General features: G+C 43.0%; 1 protein-coding gene and 1 pseudogene across 1 annotated transcript in view; both read left to right on the plus strand.

Annotated features, from left to right (window-relative positions):
• The window catches only part of NANOGNB (NANOG neighbor homeobox), a 47569-nt gene extending 44298 nt beyond the window's left edge, over positions 1 to 3271 (plus strand). The window contains exons 2-4 of the mRNA XM_025995561.1: positions 1370 to 1668; positions 1779 to 1858; positions 3265 to 3271. Coding sequence (XP_025851346.1) covers positions 1370 to 1668; positions 1779 to 1858; positions 3265 to 3271 — 386 coding nt within the window. The remainder of the gene's footprint in view (positions 1 to 1369; positions 1669 to 1778; positions 1859 to 3264) is intronic.
• Positions 3272 to 4074: 803 nt separating this feature from the next.
• Positions 4075 to 4717, plus strand: LOC112917586 (large ribosomal subunit protein uL16-like; annotated as a pseudogene).
• Positions 4718 to 14878: the final 10161 nt, after the last annotated feature.

The following is a 14878-nucleotide window of genomic DNA, read 5'->3' on the forward strand; positions in this document are numbered from 1 at the left end:
ATTCGATCCCGGGTCTCCAGGATCGCACCCTGGGCCAAAGGCAGGCACCAAACAGCTGCGCCACCCAGGGATCCCATCTTGGTCATTTTTAAATTACTGATTTGATTTCTTTAATAGTATAAGTAGAGGGATTATATGTAGTTTTAACCAGAGTACTTTATAGTAAAAAGTGGTTTATTAATAATTATCGGGTGTCTGGCTGGCTTGTTCAATAGAACATGCAACTCTTAGTTAGAGGTCCTAAGTTCAAGCCCCACATTCAGTATAAACCTAACTTAAAATAATTAATAATAATAATAATAATAATGTCAGTTTATGGGTGCATGCCAGAAATATCCTGGGAAAAACTGAAACATGAACAAATTTCTAAAAACAATATATCTTGCCAAAATTCTCTCAAGAGAAAATAAAAAGCCTAGATAGTCCTTAAAGTAAGGTCATTTAAAAAAATATTAAAGAAAGGTCATTTATAATTTTTTCAAGGTGAATTTTTTTTAAGATTGTATGTATGTATGTATATATGTATGTATAGAGAGAATAAGAAGGGGGAGAGGTAGAGAGAGGAGAAAGAGAATCTCAAGCCAACTCTGCACTGAGCATGGAGCCTGAGGGCCTCTACATGAGGCTTGATATCACAACTCTGATCTCATGACCTCAGGAAAAATCAACAGTTGGATGCTTAACTGACTGAGCCACCCCAGGCACCCCAAGGTAACCTACTTTTTTTAAAAAAGATTTTATTTATTTATCCATGAGAGATACAGAGAGAGAGAGAGAGAGACAGGCATAGGGAGAAGCAGGCTCCTCGCAGGGAGCCCAGTGCGGGACTCCATCCTGGGACCAGGATCACGCCCTGAGCCAAAGGCAGGCGCTCAACAGCTGAGCCACCCAGGCGTCCCTATTTTTTACTAACATCACAAGAAGACATATTAATTTCAATACATAGCCCCTTTCCTACTCAGTCTATATTTAAATCCAAATGTAAATTATTTTTAAACTGATCTTTTTATTTTTATTTTTTTTAAAGACTTATTTATTTATTCATTCAGAGAGAGCGAGAAAGGCAGAGACACAGGCAGAGGGAGAAGCAGGCTCCATGCAGGAAGCCCGATGTGGGACTCAATTCCAGGTCTCCAGGATCACACCCCGGGCTGCAGGTGGCGCTAAACCACTGTGCCACCAGGGCTGCCCTAAACTGATCTTTTTATGAATATCTTTGATTTTAATAACTTTGCTTTTCCTTTCCTCTCTTTTTTTCCAACAATGGACAACACTGTTACTTTATGAAAATCAAATATATTCTTTCACTGAAGAATGTTGACTACGATCTAAAAGTCAAATTTAGCTGCAGTTTGATTTTATTCCACAGATTTTGCTATACAGAAAGAACCAGCTATGCTTTGTGGTCAAAATCCAGAGCAATCAAATAGGAATCATCATGAAGATGAAAGGAGAAAAGAAAAATGGAGAGAAAGAGGAGAAGAAAAAGAAGTGGAAGTAGAAGAAAAACTGGAAGAGGAAGAGGAAAAGGAAGAACAATGTCCCCAGGAACGATTAGTCAGCAAACCCCTCATGGACACTCTCTGGGCAATGTTTAAGTTAAACAAATGCCCCACAAGAGGAGATAGCCAATCACTGGCATTTGAATTTAACATGACAGTAAAACAGGTATGACAACATGTTTCTTTATTGAAAGAGTCACCTGTGTAGTGCTATCACCCATATAAACCAGTGGCCTTATTCCTTGGTTCATCATTTCCCTAACTTCACTTTTTTAGATAAAGCAATGGTTTCGTAAAAGGAGGAAGAGATACAATAAAGATATGTACAAGCAGAAATATAAGAAAAGATCCAAGAGGTAAGATTGTTTTATATGTAGAACACTAAGTTTGAAGGAAGTAAAAAAGGAACATATTGACTTTTATTTATTTAAAGATTTTATTTATTTATTCATGAAAGATACAGAGAGAGAGAGAGGCAGAGGGAGAAGCAGGCTCCATGCAGGGAGCCCAATGTGGGACTTAATCCCAGGACCCCAGGATCACACCCTGAGGATCACACCCTGAGTCAAAGACAGGCTTTTAACCACTGAGCCACCCAGGAGTCCCTATATTGACTTTTAGAGACAGATTGTGTCCCATAATTCTCAGATACCCCAAAAACTTTTCATATACCACCGTTTCCCTTTGGTTCTGGCTGGAGGGTTGAATATTAAGTGCTACAAGAGGTCAGATTGCTATCAGACGCTGTCCTATTAAACTGGAACTTCCAGATTATAAACAGTGGAAGACAGAAGGAAAACCATTTCAATCTGTCCAGGAGAAGCTGACTGCACATAGGCCAAGGGATCCATGGGGCTGCTAGGAAGCTTGGAGCCAACCATTGGCTGGCTTTGCAAACAATGTTTCCTTTGGTGCATTATTCAAATAGGGATTTGCTGCATTTGTGGTAGCTGTAGGGGCTGAATATGACTTGAAGTCCCAGAATAAAGATAAGTATCACTGAAGATAATACCTGAAAGTGTCTTTTTATATATATATATTTAAAAGATTTTATTTATTCACGAGAGACACAGAGAGAGGCAGAGGTACAGGCAGAGGGAGGAGGGTCCCTGCAGGGAACCTCATGTGGGACTGGATCCCAGGACTCTGGGATCACACCCTGAGCCAAAGGCAGACGCTCAACCACTGAGCCATCAGACGTCCTTCTGGAAGTGTCTTAAAGGCTTTTTCTTTTCCTTTCTTTTTTAAGATTTTATTTATTTGACAGAGACAGACAGAGAGAAAGAACTAGCACACGCAGGGGGAGCAACAGAGGGAGAAGGAGAAGCAGGCCCCTCGCTGAGCAGGGAGCCCAACCGTGACATGGGGCTCCATCCCAGGACACTGGGATCATGACCTGAGCCAGAGGCAGACGTTTAGCCGACTGAACCACCTAGGCGCCCCAACGCTTCTTAATTCTCCTATAAAAATTAGATTTCTTCAGTGTAACCTACTTATCTGTGCGTTTTTCCTTTAAAGAATGCTAGCAAGATTTAATAAAGTAAGAATACATGTAAAAAAAGAAACTTCTTGTTCTGGCTGGTGACACAAAGAACTGTTGACTGCCCTATTTGTTATTCTGCTCAACACAAAAAATGCATATGGATACACAGACACGACACCATCTACCATGTGGCCATATTATCAAATATACAACTACAACCATTAGATGTTTATTGATTGCGGTATAGAATTCATAATCTTGTCTTTTTTTGTTCCTTAGACACTGAATATTTATGACGCTTGTCTTTTCTGTGTTTCCTATTGGTAGAACCTTACATGACTGGAAAAAATTAAGATAAGAACATCAACATTTTGGGGACACCTGGGTGGCTCAGCGGTTGAGCGTGTGCCTTCAGCTCCAGATGTGTTCCGGGATCCAGTCCTGCTTCTCCCTCTGCCTGTCTCTGCCTTTCTTTCTCTGTATCTCTCATGAATAAATGAATGAGGGCAGCCCGGGTGGCTCAGCAGTTTAGGGCCTGCCTTTGGCCCAGGGTGTGATCCTGGAGACCCGGGATCGAGTCCCATGTAGGGCTCCCTGCATGGAGCCTGCTTCTGTCTCTGCCTCTCTCTCTCTCTCTCTCTCTCTGTGTCTCATGAATAAATAAATAAATTTTTTAAATGAATAAATGAATGAAATCTTTAAAAAAAAAAAAAGAAAAGAACATCACCTTTTTTTTTATTTAAGATTTTATTTAATCACTTGAGACAGGCAGAGGGAGAGGCAGGCTCCTCTCAGGGAGCCCCATGCGGGACCTGATCCCGGATCCTGGGATCACACCCTGAGCCGAAGGCAGACACCCAACCGCTGAGCCATCCATGCGTCCCAGAACATCAACATTTTAAAAAGTAGTAGCCTTTATATAGAATTTTTATATATGTATATTTATATACAATTTTTAATGCATTATCTCAACTTGATCATCATTCTAAACCATAAGTGAGAAAACTGAACTGCTGGGAAATGTGATTTTACCAATAGGTACCAGTTTCTCTCTTTTCCTTCCCAGCCACTGAAGAACCTGGTGCCGCCATGGGCTGCTGCTCCGCCAGGTGTTAGTAGTATTGGAAGAACAGGTCATATCCAAAATCTCCCTTCTGCAGAGGTGCCCCTGATGCCAAAATCTGCGTCTTTGATGTGGGGCAGAAGAAGGCAAAAGTGGATGAGCTCCCACCATGTGGCCAGATAGTGTCTGATGGATATGTGCGGCCTTTCTCTGAAGCTCCGGAGGCTGCCCATATTTGTTCCAGCAAGTACATGGTGAAAAGCTGTGGCAACGATGGTTTTCACATCCGAGTGAGGCTCCACCCCTTCCACATCATCTATATCAAGGTGTTGTCTTGTGCTGAGGCTGACAGGTTCCAGAAAGGTATGCTAGGTGCCTTTGGAAAGCCCCAGGGTACAGTGGCCAAGGGCCCACACTGGCCACGTCATCGTGTCCATCTGTACCAAGCTGAAAGACAAGGAGTGGCTGATTGAGGTCCTATATAGGGCCAAGTTTAAGTTCCCTGGCTGCCAGAAGCTCCACAACTCCAAGAAGTGGGGCTTTACTAAGTTTAATGTGGACGGATTTGAAGACATGGTGACTGAAAAGCCGCTCATCCCAGATGGCTGTGGGGCCAAATATATCCCTACTCATGGTCCCCTGGAAAAATGGTGGGCTCTGCACTCATGAGAACCTGGACACTGCCCCCTCCCTATTCATGTCTGTCAATAAATCCTACTTCTTGTTTAAAAAGGGTGGGGAGGGGGACACCTGGGTGGCTCAGTGGTTGAGCGCCTGCCTTCAGCTCAAATCATGATCCCAGGGTCCTGGGATCGAGTCCTGCATTGGGCTCCCTCTGAGGAGCCTGTTTCTCCCTTGGCCTGTGTCTCTGCCTCTCTGTGTCTCTCATGAATAGATATACAATCTTAAAAAAAAAAAAAAAAGTACCAGTTCCTAATGCCTAAGCTTCAATTTCTGCTTGCATCTCTTAGCTATAAACTGTCTTTTCAGTTACAACCTAGCAAATATTCTAGGCTGTATCTATTTGTGTTTCATATATAGTGTTTATACACTCATAATGCTCTCTGCTAACATTCTAATGCAAGAGGATTTCAAATTTCTTGTACCTTCTCCATAACTTTTATCTCTTTACCTCTTTGAAATTTTTTTTATTTTTATTTTTTTAAGATTTTATTTATTTATTTAAGAGGGAGCCCAATGTGGGACTCAAACCCAGGACCCTGGGATCACGCCCTGAGCCAAAGGCAGATGCTCAACCCCTGAGCCACCTAGGCATCCCCTATTTGAAATTTTCAAATGTGTTTTAGGAAGATCCCTTTGTTCTGGGGATTTAACATATTTGTTTAAATTGTTTTCCAGATTTAACACATTTTGATATATGTTAAACACATGGACTGTCTTGTGAAATATTTTGTGTGACACCATTCTCATGTGTAGGTGGAGTTTTAGAAGGATAAACAAAAAATTAGAACAATTGTTAACTTTGTGGAGTAGAACTGGATGAGGTGAGTGTAAAGAGGTTTGGTGTTTTTTTTGTTTTGTTTTGTTTTGTTTTGTTTTGTTTTAAGATTTATTTATTCATGAAAGAGGCAGAGACATAGGCAGAGGGAGAAGCAGCTCCCAGTAGGGAGTCTGTTGCGGGACTCCATCCCATCCCAGGACCCCGGGATCATGACCTGAGCCAAAGGCAGACACTCAACCACTGAGCTACCCAAGGTGCCCTGTAAAGGAGTTTCTAAACATTTTTTTCCCTACTATGGATTTGAAGTTTTTCTGTATAACATATAGTCATTGATTTTGTTTTTAAAAAAACAATGAAAAAATGACTAGCCTCTGTGGAAATGTTCAGAGAATGAAAGGGAAACCCACTGTAAGATCTAAAAGGTTTGATATATCCTGCCATCTGTCAACATATCTCTAACCAGCCCCTTTGACTTTTCTCTGCAAACATAATGATGCTCCTGGAAGGGTGATTTTTTTTAATCTGCTGTGTGTGACTAAAAGAGAGAAGCAGTCTTCTTCAGGTTTTCCGCCAGAGGGAACAGACACATGAACCGTGGACAAGGAAGTGAAGGCAAAAAGATGATACCAGTGGACATAAGGACATGAGACAAGAAGTTGGAGCTTGAGTGGGAGTAAGGAAAATGATCAGTAAAGAAACTAGATCCTTATCTACCACTGCTCTGGTCTCTCCCCAGCTCTCATCCGACTTTGATATCAGTGTGATTTTTCATTTCATGAGGATGAACCATCCAACATCTAAGCCTTATAGTTTTTGAAATTTCTGAAACTCACTGACTTTCACTCACTTATGGTAAAGATCTGACCTCGTTATACAGGTATTTCACACTGGAAATCTCAAACTGTAGACACTTTTTTTTTTTTTAAGATTTTATTTATTTATTTATTTATTTATTTATTTATTTATTTATTTATGATAGACATAGAGAGAGATAGAGGCAGAGACACAGGCAGAGGGAGAAGTAGGCTCCATGCCGGAGCTCGACACGGGACTTGATCCCGGGACTTCAGGATCGCACCCTGGGCCAAAGGCAGGTGCTAAACCGCTGAGCCACCCAGGGATCCCCTAGACATTTTCCTCTTTTTTTCTGTTCTTCCAGCTGGTTTGTACTGCCCTTCCCTAGCTTCAATGTAACCTCAAAGAGAACTTGTGACTTGATGCCTCAATGTTCTTCTGATGTAGTAGCACTCGCTGGTCTCATTCAGTTCTTTAAAGTCTGGATTATGTAGTTAACAACCTGGATCACCATCTTATCTTGGTTGCCTTGCCCTGTTGCCCTTCCACATGCCTGGCAAAATCTCAAAATGAGTCTCAAAATGTTCTGTACTGAGACAGTTGAATATAGTTGGCAAAACCAGTTTTGTTTTTTAAGAGAGAGAGAGCACAAGTGGGGGAAGCAGCAGGCAGAGGGAAAGGGAGAAGTAGGCTCCCCTGGAAGCAAATAGTCCAATGCAGGGCTCAATCCCAGGACCCTGGGATCATCACCTGAGCTGAAGGCAGACACCTGGCCGACTGAGCCACCCAGGTGCCCTGGGAAAATCAGTTAACAAAATCACAGGGACGCCTGGGTGGCTCAGTGGTTGGGTGTCTGCCTTTGGCTTAGGATGTGATCACAGGTCGGGGAGGGATCAAGTCCTGCATTGGGCTCCCTGTGGAGAGCCTGCTTCTCCCTCTGCCTGTGTCTCTGTCTCTGTGTGTGTGTCTCTCATGAATGAATAAATAAAATCTTTTAAAAAATCACAGAAGAGTAAGACAAAATAGGGTTTTGGGTTTTTTGTTTTGTTTTCTTAGGGAAAGAAAGAGAATGAGCAGAGGGGAGCAGGAGAGGGAGAGAATCTTAAGCAGGCTCCAGGCCCAGCACAGAGCCAGACATTGTGCTCGATTCAGCAGCACATACACTAAAATTGTAACGATGGGACACCTGGGTGGCTAAGCGGTTGGGCATCTGCCTTCAGCCTAGGGCGTGATCCTGGAGTCCTGGGATCAGGTCCCGCATTGGGCTCCCTGCATGGAGCCTGCTTCTCCCTCTGCCTGTGTCTCTGCCTCTCCTCTATCTTTCATGAATAAATAAATAAAATCTTTTTAAAATTTTTAAATTAAATTGGAACAACACAGACCCAGACATAGGGCTCAATCTCACAACCTTGAGATCATGACCTGAGCTGAAATCAAAAGAGTCAAATGCTGAACGGAGTAAGCCACCCAGGCACCTCCCAAAATAGGGCTTTTTGGTTGTCAACATTGATGCCTCAGGCGTAGGAAAGAGTCATAGATGAGGGCAGGGTTTCTTTTGTACATGATTTGGAATACTTTTGTGTTTATATAAAAGCAGTTGAATTGTAAAAATCAAATGTGGGCCACCTGGGTGGCTCAGCTAAGCGTCTGCCTTCAGCTCAGGTCATGATCTCAGGGTCCGGGGGGTCCCCCTGCATGGGACTCCCTGCTCAGTGGGGAACCTGCTTCTCCTTCTTCTGCTTGTGTTCTCTTGCTCTCTCTCAAATAAATAATTTTTTTTTAAGATTTATTTATTCATGAGAGAGAGAGGCAAAGACAGGCAGAGGGAGAAGCAGGCTCCATGCAGGGAGCCCAATGCAGGACTCGATTCCGGGACTCCAGGATCACATCCCGGGCTGAAGGTGGCGCTAAACCGCTGAGCCACCTGGGCTGCCCCAAATAAAGTCTTAAAAAAAAAAAAAAATCAAATGAGATACTGTTCCCTGAAAGTACCTCGCACCCTGCTGTGCACTCTACTGAATAAGGCATTATACTTAAGCAGAAGTAAAAAAGAGCTCCAGAAATATTCCAGGTATGAACTAGGACCTTCTAAATAAATGCTTGAAGTTCACAGGGTGAAAAACAAAAGCAAAAACTCTTGTCTTCTACCCTGTTGGTTGTAACCTCATGACTTTTCCCAGGGAAATCTGTAACTGGCGCCCCACACGGAGGGCAATGAAAGACAGCAGAAAAAGACCGGCCATTCCAGGTTAGTAGGTGGCAGAGTTAATAAGCCAGGGAACTAATTTATGAGCCTTGCTTTGGGCAGCCACAAGATGAATGGATCTCAGAATCTGCCTGCCAGTCTTCAAAGTTGTAGAGAGGTCTTCCGTGGACTCAGTCACGTATGCCGTCCAGACGGTCTCAACAAAACCTTGCTCCCTCAAGGCTCTGTCCTTGAAAGTGGCCCCCACTGTGGGAACAGTGGACAGAACATACATTCCAAGGACATGGGAGGGGGTGAGGAGCCTCCAACTGCCCAGGGCTGGGTCATAGGTCAACCAGCAATCACATCTTCTTGGTTGATTTTCTCCAACACTACTTCTTGTGTGACAGGTTCTTAAAATCTTGCATGCCCTCTTCTCAAGTGTGCCCTGAGGGGTGAGCAAAGGGTTTCATTAGCACAGAGTTGGCTCATTTGGTGGCTCTCTGGCTGTACTGGAGGCAGATACCATAGCAGAAATACAGGCACATGCAAGAAAAAACACAGATTAAGATAATAATTCCCAAAATAAGTAATAAACTTTTTTCTACCAAGAGCCCCATGATTTATTAATTCCCCTAGGCTAGAGTTTAAATCACTCAGGGTGTTCACGTGTATTCTCATGTGATTTAATAAAGATGATACATGAGCAGAATCATCAACTATGACCACACAGCATTCTCTGGATAATGCCACAGGTGCCTCCTTACAAGGCAGTAATAATGTCCAAGGCCATCCTGTCTTGGGGGACAGTTTTTCTCATTAGAGACATTTTAGTTGTCAGTAAACACAGGCTTTGCCAGCTATCATTTAAGGCTTGTTGGGTAAATACAGCAAGGATTTTTCTTTTTTTTTTTTTTTTTTAATGTTTTATTTATTTATTTGAGGCGGAGGGAGAGAAAGAGGGAGTGAGCACACAGGAGCAAGGGGGGTGGAGCAGAGGGAGAAGCAGGCTCCCCACTGAGCAGGAAGCCCAAAGTGGGGTTCAATCCTTGAACCCCCCCCCCAGAAATCTTGACCCAACCTGGGAAGGCAGACGCTTAACCGACTGAGTGACCCAGGCGCCCCATAGTAAGTATTTCTACATATGCTACGTTTTTCTCCAGGCCAATAGAGAGGGAGAAACATGGCAGTCAAATAACTGTACCAGTGAAAACAGAAATGGGCCCATCTGGCCTTGAGGAGGAGGTTGGCAGCTTTAGGAACTTGACCTGGTTGTTTATATCATATAGCACCGTCACGTGTGAGGAGATGGACTAGGGGTGAGATATGCCAGATGAGGATACCCCAGCGCCTCCCTCCCCCTCTTCATCTGCTGCACGTTCCATTCCAGGTAGAATACATTTCAACAGGTGCAGCTTGTAGCAAGACAACAGGATTCTAGTGAGATTGAGTAGTTCGCCCTCAGCCAGGGGTGAAAAGTAACTCACCCATTCCCATTGCAAATTCTAGATGATTCCTTTTTCAGGCACAATGAGGCTTGGTGTTCTTTTTTTCTTTCTTTTTTTTTTTTAAGATTTTATTTATTCATGAGAGACACAGAGAGAGAGAGAGAGAGACAGAGACACAGGCAAAGGGAGAAGCAGGCTCCATGCAAGGAGCCCAATGTCGGACTCGATCTCGAGTCTCCAGGATCACCGCTTGGCGTCCCAAGGGGCTTGGTGTTCTCAGCAGCCTAGCACATTGATCCACAGTAAGAGTTGGGGCAATGGCTGTTTCCCATGATTTTTATACTTTTATGACATTTAGTGTCTCAGCAGGAGTCTGCAGTCTGGCATATAGAGCAAGAGGCCCTACTGGTTGATCATTTAAAAGTATTAAAGCCTAGGGCAGGACCTTAGTCCACCCAGCCAAAGTGGTTTTACTTGTAATAATTTAGCCTGCTGCTTTAATATTTTTCCTTTCTACCAATCCTGCTGCTTGCAGGTCCTAGGGGAGATGAAACCTCCATTCAATCCCATGTTCTTTTGCCCAGTTTTGCATATCATGACCTTTGAAATGTGACTCCTAAAACACTGTCTATCTAGTAGGAGTACTTGGCACTCAGTTTCTCTATGTCCCTAATGGTAACAACCTGATTTGCACAGTGACAGGGAAAAGCTCAGGTTCAACCAGATGCAGTATCTACACAAACCAGGGCATATTTAGAACCTTCATTCAGAGGGAGGGGGACAATATAATCAGTTTGCCAACCACTCACTGGTTGGGAACTGTGGTGGATGGATCCAGACTCCTTTGGCAATTGCCTTGGGTGTTGTTTAGAATACACAGAGCAGGGCAGCCCCAGTGGTGCAACAGTTAGCGCTGCCTGCAGCCCAGGGCATGATCCTGGAGACCCGGGATCAAGTCCCATGTCGGGCTCCCTGCATGGAGCCTGCTTCTCCCTTTGCCTGTCTCTGCCTCTCATTCTCTCTCTGTGTTTCTATGAATAAATAAAAATCTTAAAAAAAAAAAAAAAGAATACGTAGAGCACGCTGTTATTGCATTCATTAACCAAGTCACTGTATTTTTTTTTTTTTAAGATTTATTTATTCATGAAAGACAGAGTGAGAGACAGAGGCAGAGACATAGGCAGAGGAAGAAGCAGGCTCTATGCAGGGATCCCGATGTGGGACTCGATTCTGGATCCCAGGATCACGACCTGAACAGAAGACAGGTGCCCAAATGCTAAGCCACCCAGGTGTCCCCAAGTCATTGTATTTCAAGGGCAACCCAGCATCCTTGGCAAAATGCCATCCCATCCGAGCACTTCAGTGGCCACTCTTTCTATGCACCCAATTTGCTTATCTACTGAAGGGCCAGTTGCTAGGACTTGTACCAGAAATAGGGCATTAGCTTCCTGATTGCTAGAGGGTATCAGTGCCTTACACATGGGAAGACAGTGATGATCTTGCAGGTGAACCCCAAAGTCTTTCCACATATATTTTTTTTTATTTAAAAAATTGATTAAGTAATCACCACACCCAACTTAGGGCTCAAACTCACGACCCTGAGGACAAGTCTCCTGCTCCATCAAGTAAGTCTGCCAGGCTCCCCTGTTTCCATGCATACTGGTCCTACAAGAGCTTCTCATTGTCCAAGCCATAGGATGAATCCCTTTAAATTTTTTTTTTTTAATTTATTTATGATAGTCAGAGAGAGAGAGAGGCAGAGACACAGGCAGAGGGAGAAGCAGGCTCCATGCACCGGGAGCCCGACGTGGGATTCGATCCCGGGTCTCCAGGATCGCGCCCTGGGCCAAAGGCAGGCGCCAAACCGCTGCGCACCCAGGGAGGATGAATCCCTTTAGAGCAGTCCAATTGTCCACACAAAGGTTAATGGCCAGGGTTTTTGAGTAATCACCGTACTGCTCTAAGTTCAATCCATTGGTTGCAATGGTTCATTCTTCCTCCATCCAGATGGTGTCAGTGTTGGGCTGAAGAGCAACTGCAATCCCCAAAGGCAGATTGCCCCACTAGATCCATCTGCAACTGAAGCATTAGTGAGAATTCCTCCCCTGCCCTTTCCTCTCTACAGGACACCAGGGCCACCACAAGAACAGGGCAGGGCTTTTGGAAGATTTACAAGGCTTTACAGGGCCTACTTGCCCTACATTTCTAGAGGAAGTGGACTGAGGACAAGGTGTTCTGCTACAAATAGGCATGCCTCTTAATCAAAGTGTAAGTTTGAGCCATAGCAAATACAATATTTAATGGTAAGATCTAAAAGCCTTCACTTTTATTTATTTATTTTAATATTTTATTTATTTATTCATGAGAGACACAGAGAGGCAGAGGGAGAAGCAGGCTCCATGCAGGGAGCCTGATGAGGGACTTGATCCCGGGACTCCAGCATCATGCCTTGGGCCAAAAGCAGGCACTAAACCGCTGAGCCACCCAGGGATCCCCCAAAAGCTTTCCCTTTTAGATTGAGAATAATTTGTAGCCACCATTATTCCTATTTCTGTTTACTATTGTATTGGAAACCCTAGCAAGTACAATAATGACACATGCACACAAAATTACAAGGTATAAGAATTTGAAAAAGGAAAAAAAATGATAGCATAATTATGTACATAAAAATTATAAGTCTACAGATAAATTATTAGAATTTAAAAATTAGAAACATTGCTAGATCAAAAATCAATATATAAAATTCTATCATATTTCAACTACAAGAGAAGAAAATAAAATTTAATAAAAGAATATGAGGTGAGGAATACCTGGGTGGATCAGTGGAGCATCTGCCTTCGGCTCGGGGTGTGATCCCAGAGTTCCAGGATCAAATCCCACATTGGGCTCCCTACAAGGAGCCTCCTTTTGCCTCTCATTATGTCTCTGCTATCTCTCATGAGTAAATAAATAAAATCTTCAGAATATATATATATATCTCTTTAGAATATATCTTTAGATATATCTTTAGAATACATATATATTGTGTGTGTGTGTGTGTGTGTATATATATATATATAAAGAATGTGATGTACAATAGCATAAAAAAATCTCAAGGACCTAGAACTAGATGTAACAAATGATAAGTAACATGTCTACAGAGAAAACTATATTTTAATTTAAAAAATTTAAGAAGGGGGATCCCTGGGTGGCGCAGTGGTTTGGCGCCTGCCTTTGGCCCAGGGCGTGATCCTGGATACCCAGGATCGAATCCCACGTCAAGCTCCCGGTGCATGGAGCTTGCTTCTCCCTCTGCCTGTCTCTGCCTCTCTCTCTCTCACTGTGTGCCTATCATGAATAAATAAAAATAAAAATAAAAAATTTAAGAAGGGGAAAAAATTAAAAATAAATTAAAAATAAATAAAAATAAAAAATAAAAAATAAAAAATAAAAAATTTAAGAAGGGCAGCCCAGGTGGCTCAGCAGTTTGGCGCCGCCTTCAGCCCAGGGTGCGATCCTGGAGACCTGGGATTGAGTCCCACGTCAAGCTCCCTGCATGGAGCCTGCTTCACCCTCTGCCTGTGACTCTGCCTCTCTCTGTGTCTTTCATGAATAAATAAACAAAATCTTATTTATTTATTTATTTATTTATTTATTTATTTATTTATTTATTTATTTATTTATGATAGTCACACAGAGAGAGAGAGACAAAGAGGCAGAGACACAGGCAGAGGGAGAAGCAGGCTCCATGCACCGGGAGCCCGACATGGGATTCGATCCCAGGTCTCCAGGATCGCACCCTGGGCCAAAGGCAGGCGCTAAACCACTGCGCTACCCAAGGATCCCTAAATAAACAAAATCTTAAACAAAAAAAAATTCCAAAATTGGGGGCACCTGGGTGGCTCAGTCAGTTGAATGTCTGCCTTGGGCTCAGGTCATGATGCAGGGGTCCTGGGATCAAGCCCCATGTTGGGCTCCCGCCTCAGTGGGGAGTCTGCTTTTCCCTTTATGCTGCTCCTGCTTGTTCTCTCTGTCTCAAATAAATAAATAAAATATTTTTTAAAAATAAATAAAATAAAACTCCAAAATTGTAAAAATTTTAAAATTTGTACACTAGAAGACAAGATCAACAGAGTAAAAAGGCAACCCCCAGAATGGGAGAAAGTATTTACAAATCATATCTGATAAGGGATTCAGAATATTTATGGAACTACTGAAACTCAACTACAAAAAACCAAACAACTCAATTCAAAAGTAGGCAAAGGAAGGGTGCTTAGCTGGCTCAGTTGGTGGAGCACAGGACTTGATCACAGGGTTGTGAGTTCAAGCCCCATGTTGGGTATAGAGATGACTTTTATTTATTTATTTATTTATTTATTTTAATTTTTTTTTATGATAGTCACAGAGAGAGAGAGAGGCAGAGACACAGGCGGAGGGAGAAGCAGGCTCCATGCACCGGGAGCCTGATGTGGGATTCGATCCCGGGTCTCCAGGATCGCGCCCTGGGCCAAAGGCAGGCGCCAAACCGCTGCGCCACCCAGGGATCCCTAGAGATGACTTTTAAAAAAATTTTTTTTAACTTAAAAAAAATACACAAAGGATTAACATTGTGTGTCAACTATACTTCAACTTAAAATTTTTTTTCTAAGTAAAAAAATGGGATTGTGAGGTGGGGGTTCCTGGTGGGAAAGGGGGCAAATAAGTGAACAGACATTTCTCCAGAAAAGATATATAAATGGCCAACAAGTGCATGAAAAGATGCTCAAGGGCAGTCCCGGTGGCTCAGTGGTTTAGTGGCACTTTTGGCCCGAGGCTTGATCCTGGAGACCAGGGATCAAGTCCCATGTCAGGCTCCCTGCATGGAGCCTGCTTCTCCCTCTGCCTCTCTCTCTCTCTCTCTCTCTCTCTCTGTCTCTCATGAATAAATAAATACAATCTTTTTAAAAAATGAAAGAAAAAGT

The sequence above is a fragment of the Vulpes vulpes genome, chromosome 8, assembly GCF_048418805.1.
Source record: "Vulpes vulpes isolate BD-2025 chromosome 8, VulVul3, whole genome shotgun sequence".
Classification (NCBI taxonomy): Eukaryota; Metazoa; Chordata; class Mammalia; order Carnivora; family Canidae; genus Vulpes; species Vulpes vulpes.